The 17355-nt window shown below is 48.8% G+C and overlaps 1 protein-coding gene across 1 annotated transcript; it reads left to right on the top strand.

The window, feature by feature from the left end:
• The first annotated feature begins 916 nt into the window (after positions 1-916).
• On the top strand, positions 917-14820 carry LOC119445179 (alpha-amylase-related protein-like). Its single transcript, XM_049664219.1, is given in 10 exon segments — positions 917-2218; positions 3832-4002; positions 4865-4869; positions 5507-5696; positions 8020-8232; positions 8235-8670; positions 9451-9829; positions 12320-12641; positions 14011-14065; positions 14595-14820. Coding segments are annotated over 9 exon segments (1983 nt in total). The 5' UTR covers positions 917-1978; the 3' UTR covers positions 14038-14065; positions 14595-14820.
• The last annotated feature ends 2535 nt before the right edge of the window (positions 14821-17355 follow it).

The following is a 17355-nucleotide window of genomic DNA, read 5'->3' as shown; positions in this document are numbered from 1 at the left end:
TAGTTTGAATGTTTCACTGAGTTCACGCTAACTTTAAGTTAATAAAAGGAGACCGTATGTAACGATATTCAGAAAGTATGAGGTCTCAATTAAAGGGCGTAGGTCGCGTGAACATGTGAAGTAAACCATAGTCTCGTGCGACTGTTGTATTCATATGAACTGTATATAAGTTGTTTAAGCAGATTTTTGCCGCCAGCTATCGTGAAAATTGACACTGATTCAGTGATATTGGCAATTGTGTCGTCACAGACAGCCAAAAGCATCAATGAAGTGCGTTTCGGATACCTCGAGCTGACATTAACATCTGGGATGCAGCGCCAACATGCCATCTTGTATGTGTATGTGTTTAAACAATGAAAAGTGTTTTTCAGTACAAGAAACATGCGGAGACATTCTCTTTCTTCACGTATTGGAGATGCGGTCCTTCACATTTAACCGCAGTGTTCATACAAAGAAAATTGGTTTTTCACGTTCGTAACAAGCTATTTTGATGATAAGGAACCTACTTGAGAAGCCACCACCATCCCTAAGCTGTTTTCGTACACGAAGACGACGTGGTCGTAATTCCTTTTAAAGCAATCAGCCAAGCTTCAGCAGCAATAACCCGTATCTGTGGAACTTCGCCACCGTCGGCGCCCAGTCAGTGCTGAACGAATTCAGAGTATTCACCTTCCGGACCCATGCATACACGAAGACGTAAGTAAATAAACGAAACCGCATGGCGCGATTGATGTTTCCTGCGACCCCAAGCACGTTAACGTGTCGGCACATATTTCGAGCACGTCGTCCTTCTCTGAGGGAACGGGAGCGTCAAAAACGGCACGCCGCCGAAGGACGGCAGAGCTTCCGGCCTTTCTTCGGCGACGGCTGGCGGCGGCGGCGTCAATGCTCGCACAGCGCTTAGTTGACGCGTGCCGGCCCAACCGGGGGCCCCGTACGCCTCTCTCCCCACACCTCTGCCACACCTAGCGATGTGCTTATATATACACATCCGATAAGATAAACCGTCGGTGGCGTCAGTCCACCCAGATGATAGCGCGCGCGCCGCGGCCATCTTATTTATTCGTTATCGCGAGTGTGGGGCATCTGTGAGCTTAATTCCAAGGTAGGTGCACCGAATACAGGACGCCCTGCGACGAATGAACCAGTTGCGTGATTGACGACGGCCTCCTCTGGAACCCGAGTGAGAGAAGCACCTCTTCTGACCGACGGTAGTGCACGGACTTCGAAGACTTCGTCGCCTGACCTGTTTTGTGCAGTGCCTGTTGCCGGCCGTCTATAGGGTCGAGGGGAGCTATACAGCAACGGCGGAAACGCCGTCGATGAGTCGACGTTGTTCCTAGGCGGAAGTGAACGCGACCTGAACTCACACTTCTAACACGACGACATTGTGTGGAAGAGTAGATTTTTTGCGCATTGCAGTGTAGTGGACGAGGATAGCGCTGGTGGGAACGGCACGCAACGTAGGAGGGGATTCATCGGGGCCACGTTCGGCAAAGAATTAGGTTCCCGGAGGTGCTTGCTCTATATAAATATCATATCGACGGATTATGTTTCGAACGGCTGTTGAAGCTATCTGGCATGTTGCGTGCGCAAGCTGTATGTTTGATCGGCGCTTCTAAGCAAACTCATGCAACGTGTTCAGCAGCATTAGGATGAATGAAACATGTCGTGAAAGTACCGTGTCTACCACTGTTTGATTAACCTCGGTGGCCACGATCCCGGAGGTCAGATCCCTTCACGTTTTAATTGAACAAAAAATTGACGCGAAGATGTGCTTCGGCGACACATTTTTGTGCGGTTCTTCGTGAACACGTTGGCGTAAACGGGGAGTGCCGACATCTGCGTGTTCTGGAGTGCTGTTCGTCGCTTCAACTGGAAGTGAATCCCGCTTAGCGAACTTCGCACCATCCTGCAGTTTTTCGCTTCTCCTCGTTATACTCTCGTGTGGCCCGTTTGAATACGTGCCAAAGAAGACATGCCTCCGTTAAAGTGGTGCGGGCCGGCGGTATCGTCAAGACAGTGGATTACGGCGTGGTTAGTGGTGATAGCCTGCTGCCTCTCGCGTAATGCAGTGTGCGCCGCTGGGCGCCGCTTTCAAGACCCGGGTTTCTTGGGCGACCGCACTACAATAGTGGAGCTTTTCGAATGGGCCTGGCCAGACGTCGCCCAAGAGTGCGTCGATTTTCTCGGACCGTTCGGCTACGGAGCAGTGCAGGTACGTAAAAGTGTATGGTACGCATATAGCGGGAGAACAGCTCCGCTTGCATTGAACGAAACACCCGGGTCGGTAAATGAGAGAGAAAACAATGAGAGTAAAGGCAGGGAGGTCAACCAGACGAGCGTCCGGTTTGCGGTGCCCTACGCTAGGGGTAAGGGAAAGTGGGAATAGAAAGAGGAGAAGAAGGAGAAAGTGAACACTGAGTGCACGTCGGGAGTATGCACAGGAGCACCATAAGCGATTCATCAAACCGGTGCACTTCAGTACTGTACTAGTGCGCGAATTGCTTTTTGTGCCAGTGACGGATGTAGCCACGGTCCGAGTATCTTTGACTCAGAGAACGGTCTCGAGTCCAGTCGGCTTGAAAAGTTGCAGTTTCGCCGGAAGGGCGAAGTATCAATTGCGATAGCAAATTAGTGGAGAGATATGCGTAGTAAGGATAGTAGTTTTATCGGCTGCGTATCGGACACATTGGCTTACTAACCGAATTAATAACCATGGTGTCAGCGCGCACAAGCAAACATGAATAGATCACACTCGATGACCGCAGACAACCACTGTCAAAACGCTGGCGTGAGCAAGCGCGGTGCAGCAGCGAGCGAAGGTTTGTGCTGTCTATCGCTTCAACGGAAACTGAGCGGCGAAAGCACAGTGCATACAAAGGTAAGAGCCGTGTAGAGATCTCTTTCAAGATACGGTGCGCGCGACAGCCCGCAGCCGCGCAAAGTACAAGTACACAGTCGGTGGCAGAGTAGAAGCCGCACCCCCTCCCTCCCGCACTGCCTTCCCGCTTTCCTCCTTTCGCGTGGGAGATTGAGTCACCAGTTCCCATTGTACCCGGTAGCAAGATACGCATTTGGTGCCGCAGCTAAAGGTCGCCTCCCCTCCATCCCTGCCATCCCCCCATGGCCTTTCGCACGACGGAAGACGTCGCGTTTGCTCTCCGCCGTGCGTTCGCTCTCCGTGAAAGCACGCGTCCCTCGCGCCCTTTCATTCGCACATACAGCATACGGCGCGCGGCGACGATCTTATCGCCCTAGGACTTTATACGGAACCTCACAGCGACGACGACGGTGACGACGACGGCAGAAATCCGCTTGGAGTGTCCATATAATTGCTATCGCAATAAAAAGAAATGATTCTGTTAATGGGAAGCCTTGCCTCGAGGTCAGCTCAGATTCCGATACATCATAAGCAGGAATGTTCTCGTTAAGCGACTGTTCAGACTCATTTGAATAACATTTGTTGATTTGAAAGAAAGCGTTAAATTCTAGTGATCGTACGTCAGAAGCTATTTTCATGAGTTTTTCTTTATTTCTAATAATTGCTCAAGATTGTAAAGAATAAAGAAGAAATTGAAGTACCAAGTTTGCTACCAAATTCGCACTGAAGGATGTATTGCAACTCTGCAAAATGCATGTATTACGGTGCCTAAAGCGGTACAATATATCAATTACCAGCCTAAATGGGTCAGCTGCTTTGTTTACAAAAGTTTCGTAACAGTCCATTTCACAAACTATTCCCACGTTTAAGAGCCGCAGTAACAAATCAACTTTGCCTGATTTCGGAGATCTTGTGATCCGGTCTACAGAATTTGTTACCGCTGGCAGGTGTCCCCACCGAGCGAGAACGCCATGTTGCTCTACACGACCCCTGGCGGCGTGAGCGTGAGGTCCTGGTACGAGCGCTACGAGCCGGTCAGCTACCACATCGCATCGCCCAGCGGCGACCTGCAAGAGTTCGCCGATATGGTGCGCAAGTGTAACTGAGAGCCACGTAAGGTATGCCAGAGTGTTTGTTGTCAAACACCTCCATTCACGAGTGACCGGACGACGTGAATGGACCTCAGTTTATTTCCCTACTTGCTTAAAATGTGAGCACCTTCAAGCAAAAGAACACTTAGTAGCGAATTAAGACGGAGGCACCAACAAAAACTGCTGAACAGAGAGAGAGAGAGAGAGAGATTAGATGAAAGGCGGGAGGTCAGCCAGATTAACTGTCCGAGTGGCTACTCTGCACAGTTTCCCAATGTCAAAGGTTTAAATTAAGACAGAATGAATTCGTTAACCCTTCGAAGAACGTGCCTTAGACCCTCTTCGTTTTTTAATGCGATACCATTGTACAGGGCAATCATCGGCTTTAATTCGTTATGACGCACAACTGTCTGAAAGCTCATCCCGGAGGAGATGTACTTAATGGAATTGAGGAAATGGCTAAGGAAAGGTGGGTGATTCTAATACCATTGCACGATATGTGTCAAGGGTTGTAAGCGACGCAGACACCAAGGATGACAAAATAAGTGGTATGTGTTTAATCACGAGCCTTAACCGTTGAGCTGCGATTCTGCTGTCGCGTTACTGGTGGACTACTGATCGTAGGGCGTAATAACCACTGAGGTGAAAGCATATATTATTGATGAGGTCTGAGGTCTAATAGCTCACGGATGACCGTGGGAGCAGGAGAAAGTTCAGGTGGACGTCGATAGAGAATCATTGAATTGCAGATCGCCATAATCCTATCGCATTACAGACACCAGGTTGCAACATAAAACCGGTTGTAACACAAAACCTTGTAATTTTTTTTTTTTTTAAGGGAAACGCACATCTTCGAGTAATACGCAGAATGTCTTGACGAAGTTCTGAGATTAGGTCTTTTCCGCCGAAGCGTTGTGAACATAAGCCGTAGGCGTGCATGTTCGGGAGCATAAAGCGATTAGGGAGGTATGACAACCTCACGCCATCAGTGAGCCCGACCATTTCACTGCGACTATTCTGGCCAATCTTCGAAGGCTGCCAAACGTCTCAAACGGGTCCACTCTCCGCAGCGCCTCATCAAAACTTGGTGTCTGAAGTGAAGGAATGATCAAATATCACGCTGTCTGGAGCCGATGAGTTCATTTGAACACATGACATTGTCCTGCATTGTCTTTCTCAGGTAGCACTGCATTCCACGATAGATGCAACTCGCCAACTCCACTTCAGCGGTGCGCAGATCAATGACTCTTTTAAGAGGACTTGATGAGGGCACAGTTGGTGCATAATTAACATACATAAAATGTGACAACAGACACCACGGAAGAAAATGACAAGGGACACGCGTTCTCTGCTTGTCTTCTTTTTCTGTACGTGTTTGTTGTCGCGCTTCATCGATCTACAGACAAACAGTTTGTGATAGCTCGATGGGCAGAGTAAACTTCGACTGGCGGTACTTTCCTTCGGCATGAACAACCAACAAGCTGATGCCAAGACAATTGTACATACAATGTGCATACGATCACTGCGACAGGGTATTCGTGGACGTGGTGCTGAACCACATGACCTCGAACATCGGCAAGGGCCATGGTTACGACGGAACCGCGTTCAACTCGGACATCTTCGCCTACGACGGCGTCCCGTACAGTGCCAGCGACTTCCACTCGCACGCCGACTGCGGCACCGCCAGCGGGATGGTTGAGGACTACTCCAATGAAGTACAGGTACGCTCAGCAGTGGGACCTGAATACGAGACGTGAAGTGGTTGATGACGCGATACACATGGACAACTTGATGCGCAAAATCACTTAACGCGAGATGGCCCTTAATTCATGTCACGTATTCGTGTCAGGTACACCATAGTGCTTTCTTACTTATGCTCGCTCATTTCGCTTGACATTGTTTCTGGGGAATTCACGCAAAAGACTGTACTTTCGTGTAAAGTCTTTTGACAATCGTTTTCAATAGCATTAGAAGGATCACTAGCTCAATTAGTCGTCCAAAGAATTTGACTTCCATATAATTTATTTGACCTAAATGTTACGACAGCTTCGTACACGTTTTGTATACAAGTCAGTTATAACAGTCATTTCGCTCGCAAACGCCAAAAAAAAGGCAGAACACAGGCACATCTGGGGGAGGCCTCGCAAACCCCGCCCTTGGGCTATTCGTAGCTCAATAGTTTCGAACTGTTCTAGCCTGAAAAGGTGGTCCTCGGTACGTCGTGATACTGTCACGTGGTTCACAGGTTTTTCACAGGTTGCTTCTGTGGTCCCGCAGTTTATTCTGTGGTGGTCCCACCTTCGGGTGGTTGTACATTCGTGCCCTCGCCTCGTCGAGCGCCTTTAGTCTCGGGATTTCAAAAAATCCTGACTTTATCGTTGCTGTCCCGGCATAGTCCAAAGCAGTTCCTCTGCTGCGGCTGTCTGACAGGTAAAACATGGCTGTCTGAAAAAATACATCGCAAGCCAATTGTATACGAACAACTACTATCCACTTTTCCTATTTTCATTTATCTATAATTTAAATTCAGCAACATCTGGTGCCTCTGTAAGATGATCATAATTTCACATATAATTGCAATCATCATCATCATCATCAGCCTATATTTATGTCCACTGCAGGACGAAGGCCTCTCCCTGCGATCTCCAATTACCCCTGTCTTGCGCTAGCGTATTCCAACTTGCGCCTGCGAATTTCCTAACCTCATCATCCCACCTGACTTTCTGCCGTCCTCGACTGCGCTTCCCTTCTCTTGGTATCCATTCTGTAACCCTAATGGTCCACCGGTTATCCATCCTACGCATTACATGGCCTGCCCAGCTCCATTTCTTCCGCTTAATGTCAACTAGAATATCGTCTACCCCCGTTTGTTCTCTGATCCACACCGCTCTCTTCCTGTCTCTTAACGTTACTCCTAAGATTTTTCGTTCCATTGCTCTTTGTGCGGTCCTTAACTTGTTCTCGAGCTTCTTTGTTAACCTCCAAGTTTCTGCCCCGTATGTTAGCACCGGTAGGATGCAATGATTGTACACTTTTCTTTTCAACGACAGTGGTAAGCTCCCAGTCAGGATTTGGCAATGCCTGCCGTATGCACTCCAACCTAATTTTATTCTTCTGTAAATTTCTTTCTCATGATCAGGGTCCCCTGTGAGTAATTGACCTAGATAAACATATTCCTTTACAGATTCTAGAGGCTGACTGGCGATCCTGAATTCTTGTTCGCTTGCCAGGCTATTGAACATTATCTTTGTCTTCTGCATATTCATCTTCAACCCAATTCTTGCACTTTCTCGATGAAGGTCCTCAATCATTTGTTGTAATTCCTCTCCATTGTTGCTCAATAGGACAATGTCATCTGCAAACCGAAGGTTGCTGAGATATTCGCCATCGAATATCTCAGCAACCTTCGGTTTGCAGATGACATTGTCCTATTGAGCAACAATGGAGAGGAATTACAACAAATGATTGAGGACCTTCATCGAGAAAGTGCAAGAATTGGGTTGAAGATGAATATGCAGAAGACAAAGATAATGTTCAGAAGACAAAGATAATAATTGCAATAAAGTACAAAATTCCTGCATGACTCAGTATTTGGCTTTCAGATAATCTTTTTTAGCCATCTTGAGCGCAACTGCCGGAGGAGTTATATGGGCTATTCATTTAAGTATGAATAGGTTGAAATTTGCCTTTAAACGTAGATAAAAGGAGATTAACGGAGTACTAGCCTACAATACAGATATCTAGCAATATCTAGCAAGATGCAGCCCTTTACTCTTTAGTGCAGCTACCTGATACAGCTAGCTTGAGGAGAAGGAAAATGAACGAACATGAACAAGCGATCCCCTCCCCCCCATCTGCTACCCACAACCAATGCGTGCTGTGTTAAAGTTGAAGCAGAACTACCTTGGTATTTTACGTGTGTCATGCCATCATGCCATCCCCCCTCCCCTCCCCACTCCAACATCGACGAGGCCCAGCTGTCGCCTTATAAAGATTAAAATAAGCCGCGACTGAGTTTTCTACATCGCCTTCACACTCTTTCAGGTACGTAACTGCAAGTTCCGTGATCGCGCAGACCTGAACCAAAGGATCGAGGGAGTCCGCTCCAGGATCACTGACTACCTCAAGCAGCTGCTGTCGCTTGGCGTGAGCGGCTTCAGGATCGATGGTGCAGACTACATGAGGCCAGAAGACCTGGAGGTCATTTACAGCCGACTGAAGGAACCGGCGTGGCAAAGATGGAGTTCTATGAGGCTGAAACTGCCTCAGATAGCTTGGTGGAGACGCTATCAGAGAGTGCGTCGGAAACGCTTTCGGAGACTCCCTCAGAGAGTCCTTCCGAATCACCCTCGGAGACTCCCTCGGACACTCCTTCGAACACTCTCTCAGAAACTCCCTCAAATACTCCCTCGGAGACTCCGTCCGACACTCCTTCGGATACCCCCTCTGATCCACCCTCGGATACTCCTGCCGTGACCGCAGAAAGGACAACGGTGGACACGCACACTTCCACGAACGTGAGAAAGCGAGACACGACAGTACACCATGGTGGTGAAACAGTTACCCCTCCACGGCTTGCTTCGCATTTTGATGGCCCGTTTATTTACCACGAGATGTCGACACTCAACCTGCCCTGGACGAAGGAGTACGAAAGGATAGGAGCTGTCACGAATGCCACGTTCTTTAAGACGTACGGTGAGCATACTTAAATTGCATAAAGCGACGGTGCGATCAGATGACTTACAATCTATAGAATGGGAAGTCGAGTCTTCCCTTCGGTTGATGGAGGAGCAGCAACTGTTCACGATATTTCGCTAAAAGACGCGTTGTAATGAACGAGCAACCTTCATAAATGAAAACGATATATCTTTTTACTGTAATGTGTATTTGTTTATACAATTTTTATGCTCTCCCTGCGTAGTTAATATGTTACAGATTACACTACTGAGGTCAGATTTGAGTTATTTTCGTCGAAAGCCTGCTTCAAGTGTTCTTAGCAGAAATATCGTCGTGACGGGCGATGCTTAATTGACTCCGAGTTCTACTTCGTCTGCAACTTCACTACAGGCTAGTTCGCTTACCAACAATCTTTCAAAAATGCGAGTGGTGAATTCGAGCCTAGTGGCAGATGTAAAAGCAGACAACTGTGATAAAGGCGAAGCACCAACACAGACAAACGTAAACACTGCAGTTCGGACCCATATTCATGGAGATTTAGAGCATTCCCCACTCAGCGCATGAAACTTTTGTTTTGAACCCGTGACCTCTAAGTCTGGCTCATCAAAAGTGGTGTTCAGGAATATTGTTTCGAGCATGTTGATAACTTTCATTATGTTTCCATTGTGATTGTTGCCCATCTTAAAAGGGGTTACGAGGGAGCCTATTCAATGTTCAGCGGCTTTTCTCCAGCCATTCACGTATAAAGAACACGAAATAGATGCGTACATCTGTTACGAACTACCTTGCATGCTGCAGCCAACGCTCTGAAGGAGGTGCAAGGGCACCAGCTGAAGGCTCTGCGGCCCTTCATCATGGAAGCACAAGATACTAGTGAGGCTGCCCAGGTGATTTACGTGGACAACCACGAGACGCAGCGCGGCGTAGACGTGGCCGACCCTGTCGGCGACGTGGTTTCGTACCAGGACCGCAAGCGACACGTTCTGGCCACCGTGCTCATGCTTGCGCAGCCGCGCGGCGTGCCGCGAGTGATGAGCAGCTACGCGCTCGACAGGAAGTTCGACACCTACGTGCCGCCCAAGGTGCTGGGACCGCCCTTCGACCACTTGTTCAACACCAAGCCAGTGCTCATGACGGAGAACTTCGAGTGCTACAACGGCTGGATATGCGAACACAGGTGCAATCTCATTGCTTGCTCGTTTCTCGCCTTTCACACCCTGCCGGGGGCAAATGCAATGAGGCGCTTAAGGAGTCGCTTGTTCTTGAAGCGCTCATCTCTACCCAACTCTAGTTCTGAGCTCATAAAGGGTTTCTCAGGCCTGGTTTACTGCGACATATGCTCACTGACTTGTGACTTCCGAACGGCGATCTTTTGCCAACCAGGCGACCGCAGTGATGTGGTACAATTCTTAGTTAACTACCCCAGGAGCGCAAAGAATTCCAGAACAGCTGACTATCGCATGTAGTGTTCTTCTCCTGTTTGTGTTGTGAAAATTTTGGTTTTCTCTTCTTTTCTCCGTCTTCCCTCTTTGCAAAGCAAATCCGCGCCAGATGAGAAAGGAATGGTTAAGTGAAAAGGCGAAACGGGAGCAACTCATTAGAAACAGAAATGGGACCCTGTAGAAAGAAAATGTAGAAGCAATAAATTTGACCATACACTAGCGTTTGGAGGGTGAGGTGCGAATTCAGGATAAATCTAGCTGCAATTACAGCGCTTCCTCCTGGTCACTGCACTCTAAAGTCACGCATACTTTCACTCAGCTAAAGCTGCGAATAGTCGCGTAATGTTGCGCAAGTAACGTTGTACACGTAGTTTCCCGAAATGAGTAGCTTCGCCACTCCAGCATATTTGCTCAGACGAGTATATTGGTGCGGGCGCTCCGGCACAAAGTTGTGCAAGACGCTCAGTAAATACCTAGTATAGTAGAACAAAGTCTCTCTGTTGTATCATAACATACGCCGTCTGCCGCGAGCAAGAAATGATTACACGCATGCACTCAATGTGAGACATTCAAGCTATACATCTATAGTAAACAAAAATATAATACTATGCAGCCCAACTTACAGTCCCGGGGAAGCCCCAAGTGCTTCTGGGCCTTAATTTGAATCGGTTTGCCAACCCACTTCTTACACCACGTTAGGGCAGCGGTCCTGCGACGCGGATTGTACAGAATCCATATCCGACGTTCACGTTTCTTTGGTATGCGTACACAGGCACTCGGTCCGGACCTTGCGTTCCGCGTTGTGCTGCAAGCGCTTTCGAGTCTCAGGAACTTGAACCTAGGAGGCATGCTGTGAAACGCTGAGACGGCTCGGCATTTCCACTATGCACACTCGCGCTGCGTGCGCGCTTCGCGTGATGAAAACGCTGACACTGAGTTCTAGCCGCATTCCGAAGCGTCGTGGTTGAGATTCCATGCTGTGCCTCGCTGTAGTTTCGAGCAGCGATGCGGAGCCGCTTGACTGCGCATGCTCGAAGGACGGCTTACTCGGGAGCTATTAAGTTCCCCGATATTCTGTGAGGAATTACGCTGATAACAGCTATCAATTACCTTTATCGTTACCAATAATGGCTATTAATTTTCGCAGTATTCTGTGAGTGATTACGGTGACAACTGCTTTAAATTACCAGACTTACTACTAGGCTGGCTAATACATTGAAAATTACGGGCAAATATTAACTGGAGCAAAGTAAGCATTGTACTTCAAGCCCATGTAAGTCAGGGATTCACACATGACGAGGCAAGCGCTTCAGCATATCAAATAAGGATCACACTGATTGCCACACTACACTTGATATTTGACGGAAATAGCATAAAAACCTGCACATGCAAACAAGACAGCAGCGCTCGCTTACTGCTAAGCATAATGGGCACATGAGAATAAATCACGAGGGTCGGTCGCATCTGTGGAAACGTATTTTGTCAGCTCCACCAGCAGCTCCTGTCAATCAAAAATTAACATGACAGCGCAGTGTCGCGAGCTCCGAAGCACAAGTGTGTATCATCAGTGGAGGTCCGCACACTTCGTGATGAGTGACTCAGCAGAATGGGCAACTGCCTCCGAACATTTGCTTGGTTCATTTGCTTGGTTCTAGAGGTTTGTAGTCCCGTTGAAAACGGTGAAGAACGCACGAAGAAAGGACATGTAATCAACATTCCGACGACATTGATTTGCACGTTTCAGTTTCGTCGCGCACAACCTATCAATCTTCCAGCGCTCGCAAACATTTGAGCCAATGAGCCTGCATGCCAAGCCTGAAATATTTTAGTCCCTTTCCCCTATGTATGCAAAGTAGCACATGAGTGGTCATATGCACGCAAGCAAAAACATCTGCATTCCAGTCAAAAACATATCTCTCTTTCTCTATCAAAAGTAAACGCTTCACGTACATTAGTTAAGTGTTTACTTGCGGCGGAAAGTTTCGAACGGATTCCTGCAGAAGAATACGGTTCAAAGCGCTGAATGTAAAAGAAAAAGCGTAGGAGAATTAAGAGGAGAATGGCTATAGGCAGGTCTAACCTTGGGAAGCCATGCCGACAATTGCTCTGCCCGATCGTCTCCTTTTAACCACGCCACTGAGTGACATGTAGAGTTAATACATTCGTACGATCTAATTTCGGCTTGTCTCGTTTCTACAGTAAAGTAAAAAAACGGTGTGTTTCAGGTGGCTGCCCATTCGCAACATGGTGCGCTTCCGCAACTCGGTGGCTGCTTCGGCCGCCGTCAACTGGTGGGACGACGATGAAGACGCCGTGGCGTTCGCGCGCCTCCGCCGCGGTTTCGTGCTCGTCAACAACGGTCGTTCGGTGGTGCGCGGCCTGTTCAACACCACCCTGCCTGCGGGTTACTACTGCGACGTGCTGAGCGGCTCCCGCCACGACGGGCGCACGTGCTCGGGTCACGTGGTGCGCGTGCGCCAGGACGGGTTCGCCGAGCTGAGCGTCGACGTGTCAGCCGAGGTGCCCGCCGTCGCCATACATATACAGGCGAGTAGTGCCACTGCATTGTGTTGTTTGAATGAATTCAGGGGTTTTACGTGCCAAAACCACGATTTGATTTTGAGGCACGCCGTAGTGGGGGAGGATTAATTGTGACCGCCAGAAGATCTTTAACGTGCCCCAATGCATGGGGCATTGGGGGCAAGTTAAATATCCGTGGTGTTTGCTTTACCGGCAACAGTGGCAATTTCAGGGTAATCGCTACACTCTTAATGGACTCCACAAATTAAGCGGAATATATTTTGAAATGTATTCCACTTAGTGTAACCTTTGTGAAACGAGGTTAAGACTGTATATTCTAGGCACGTGATACAGTCAGTGTCAAAACTTTCGCTGCCACTCCGCGAGAGACAAGAACACTGTTGCCGAGCGTTCTTGGGGTCTAACACGTCTTGCGCTGCGACGTTCGGTACAGCGAGGAATTGGCCTTTGCAACAACTGAAGCTGCACATATTGCACACAGATCCGAGTGCACAGAGAGTGATGACCAGGTCATGCAACCAGTGGTTTCGCAACATTTGACAAAAGGCTACGGCCGTGTTGTCCGAGAGAGAGAGAGAGAGCCTGATGACGAAGGAGACTACACATGCGTGTAAGGCACAACAAACCCCTGACATGAACACCTATACAGGAGGCAGCTAATTTCTTCTCTATAATTGATATAGTACTTTCAATAGAATAGCTCGCTTTTAGGCAGCCTATATAGAAGTTTGTTCCGATTTATTATATGGGTGGTCTCACCACGTTTGTATCCGTTTAAAACAACGTGCAGCGCTTTATAGTATCACGCGTATTTCCTTTACCGAACACAACACTGTACGTGCATCTGGTAGAATGCTGTTCCTTTGTTCCATTACTGTCGTTTCCATGGTGACCCAGATAATCGAAACCAATTGTTTATCATTCACAAGATCCTCAGTTGCCCAGACGTCTAATTGCGAACAGTATAGCATGTTAATGTATGTACGCCTGATGTCATTTTAATGCGATAGCATTATAGTTGGACTTCACCGACTTTGGGGAGTATCATCGTCTGGCATAAAAAAAACGTGTACCTATCCCGAAGGCAGTGTAGTCTGACACAGCGTCTCAAAGCGCCAGCTGTCACTATAGGGAAGAGCGCGAGAAGCTGTCACGTGACACACGCGCCAGACGTTTCAAAGAGCGACTCTGGCACGAGAGAAGCATGCTTGCGATCGCGGCTCAATGATTAGAGCAATGGGCTGTTGTGTTCGAAGGCAGAGCAACTGTCTACGAACGTGCGCCAGTTCGTGTTCAGAGTTATTGTGGAGAATGTGAAGAGATAAGGCAGGAGGTTACAATTTATACAGAACGCACTCCGGTCTTTTGTTCACAGGAGAGAGTCTTCCCTGATTACTTCTAGACGGCGAAGAAGCCCCGGTCATGAAACCGTAAGTACGCCTATCCTAATGGATCCCACAATTGATATGACGTCTTTTTATCGTTTGAAATGTATAAATATTGACTCATGCAACTGACGTCAGCTATTGATTGACAGCTGCGAGTTACTGAGATGTCTGTGATCGCAGAGAAGTGTCTAAAAATGCATGACGGGAAAAAACATTTATGTGCTCTGGTCTCTCAGTGCCCAGAGGATGTAGTCAAATGGCAACCGCCTCAAGAGCCGCTGCCATTCCCAATTACACCACACTTTATGCTCTAGTTTTCAGCATACGTATAAACCAGAACAAACGGGCACTTCTAGACTGCCCAGCCGCAGTGGTGAGAGCTTTATTTCTCAGGAAAGGGTATAGGAAATTCAGAACACCTGAAAGGTAGAATACAGACGCACGTAATCGATCAAAGAATAAGGTGTCCACCTAGCAGCCACACAGACGAACACACTGTTATCTGAATGGACACGGTCAACCCTAAGCTGTCCAACACGTAACCACATCTTTCTCCCAAACTCTCTTCCAGGTCTCTGCGGCAGACAAGCACAGACCGTGAATGAGAAGAACGGGCTTTGATCGGCGACCTTGTACTTGGCCTTCTCGGTTCCCGCATACTATCGCGTACCTTAGTCGTGAAACACAAACAAAGAAAAAGGACAAAAAAAAAGAAAAGCACGACACAGCTCAGTTTGCTGTGTCCACATCTCGAGTCTTCGACCCCAAAATAAACGCACCGTGCCGACACCCAAACACCTCCTTGACCCGGCTCTTTCTTCTTCCCGCATGTGTGCGTGTGTGTGTGCGCGTGGAAAACACCGGCCGACCTCGGCCACCGGGCCGGACAAGACCGTTTAGTTTTTGAGTCCGTGGGCGAAACCCTCCTGAAGAGGGCCACCAAAGTAGGGGAGAAGGCAGTATACGATGAGGGCAGCTGGGAAGGAGGGAGCTTGCGGTGAGGCCTTGCGGGGGACAGTTTAGGCTAAAGGCCAGGATCGAGGGGAGATGATGGAAGGAACAGAGAAGGCATAAGTCGCGTTGTTTTGATCGAAGAGTTTACACAACACCTTAGCTGCCCCTAGTCTATTCTACCCTCAATCCGACGTTGTTGTCTCGCCTTCTTCAAGGTCTCGGGCTCCCGCGTGCTCGCATGCATCTACGTGCTTAAATTCTGTCGCCCCGCGTGACGTCGGTCAGGGTCGTGAAGTGTTTGTTTCCGGGCGGGAGGCATCCAAAGGATGCAGATAAGGGTGTCGCGGTGTCCTGCTGTACGCGTAATGTGTTTTTTTTTTAGTTTGTTTGTTTTTCGTACTCCTCTTTTCACCGCTGTCTCGCGTAGCAACCTATTCGGCTGCTTCCTCTGCTCATTTGTATCGCGTCACGAATCGCTCGCGAATATGAAGAAAGCGGCGGGAGGCGATGGAAGCTCTCTGAATGCGAGACCCGTGAAGGGGATTAAACGCCTTGAATGACATGGAACCCTCGGCCTGCGGTCGACCCGCTGGTCTGAGGGTCTCGGAACGCTTTGCACAGGGCCCCGACCGGAGCAGGACGTCCCGAGTGAAGGAAGCTGGTGGTTTTCCTTCCGCGCTGAGCGGCCATTGTGGCCACCGCACTGTTTCCTGCGGGAGCCGTACGGACGAGGTGTCCCAGTTACAAAGCCATGCATGCGGAAGGAAGCCGCGTCATGCCGCAGCGCGCGTGCGTTCGCCCTATATGGATGCGAAACAGGAACTTGGCTCCCGATTTTAATCCGGCAGCTGTGTTTGCGCTTTAATTACCTCAATTCGTTAGGTATCCCTTCTAGGTACGTATATCTATATTTGCACGATATATGGCGCCGATATATATGAGATCGAAAAGAACGAGACGCACTGTCATCGCTCTTGGCGGCATTTTCGATTCATTGCGTCATTTTCAATTCGTCGGTTAAATGTAGACTGAGAGTTTCACAGAAATTGCTGTTATTGTCGGTAACTTCCAATTGCATTCAGTTATCGTGGGTCGTTAGCAGTAACTCGGTAATTATCATTATCATTGCCTCCGTGGCGACAGTGAAAGGTATTTGTAATTTTGAAGGAACGCTAACTCCTCTACCGGTTTTTAACCTCTATGTGCGTTGACACTTTGTTCTTGTCTCCAATTTAACAGCACAGCGTATAGAAACTACGGATGCTCGTGGCCATTTTTACCTTGAATTATAGCTTTCTCCTCTTTCTTACAGATGACCAATAAGCCAACAATATATCAACAGAGAACCGTTGCTTGCAAATATTCGCTCACGCGCACACCGAAACACAAGTAGCAAGCGAGGCACACCGTCAAGCTGGCGTGACCCGGGCCGAGCCGATATATGGCGGATATCAGAATGTCATGCCATAAAAAAAGTAAAATATTCGCATTAAGCAAGGTCGGCGATATTCGTGACGGCAAGCCTATAACGGAGCTGACTTAACGTAGAACCGAAATAAATCTGGATATACGCTGCCACTACTACACGGATAGCAGCTAACCCGACGGGTGTTTCGAAAACGAAAATTTGCATTTACCGCCCCGTCATTCGTTGAGAGCGCGCCATTAAGCAATAACAAAAGACTCGAGAAAACATGCCGCATCTACACGGGTGACTCCTCTTACAGGCACGATCGCTTCGAGGTCGCTTCCAATCTCAGTTGGATACTTTGCAAGGCAAGTCACGACACCAAGTCATACCATCATTTCTCGCCGCGCTCTGAGGCTAACCGCAGAACACGAGAACGGTCGGCATGCAGAAAGCAGCACGAGAGGAGGTGGGAGGTGGCGAGGGTATAGCCTGGGCGCGAGTTGCGGGTCAGGGGCATCGACAGGGGCATCGACAGAGGCACGAGGGTTTATCCCGTTCGTACGCGGGGTGCGCGCGAAGATATCTTTCCCGTTTGTTATGTAAACGCGGAGGCGGTCGCCCCCGCTGCGCGGTGAAGATGTCCGCTCGAACGACTTCACTGAAAGGAAGCGTCGGCTTCACGGCGGCGCCCTGAAATATTTTGACAGCAGAAAGGAGGCGGGCGAGCGAGCGAGCGACGCTCCCGAGCACCCTTTGGTTTGGCCAAGGCTGTTGCGTTACACGGGCACCTTCTGGCATCGGCCGGACCCTTTCTGCCTTCTCTGTCCTCCCAGAACACCTTCTCTTGCGGTTCCAGCTCGGCCTTCTTTTGCTTGGGTCCCGTCCGGTTCGTGGCTGTGTAGGAGGAACCTTTCTTACCCGCAACGTGCGAACCTTTTCTCATTTCCACACCGGAGTTTCACGCCAC

This window comes from Dermacentor silvarum, chromosome 3, assembly GCF_013339745.2.
Source record: "Dermacentor silvarum isolate Dsil-2018 chromosome 3, BIME_Dsil_1.4, whole genome shotgun sequence".
Classification (NCBI taxonomy): Eukaryota; Metazoa; Arthropoda; class Arachnida; order Ixodida; family Ixodidae; genus Dermacentor; species Dermacentor silvarum.
Note: the sequence above shows the minus strand (reverse complement) of the source record. Positions and strands in the feature narration are given on the sequence as shown.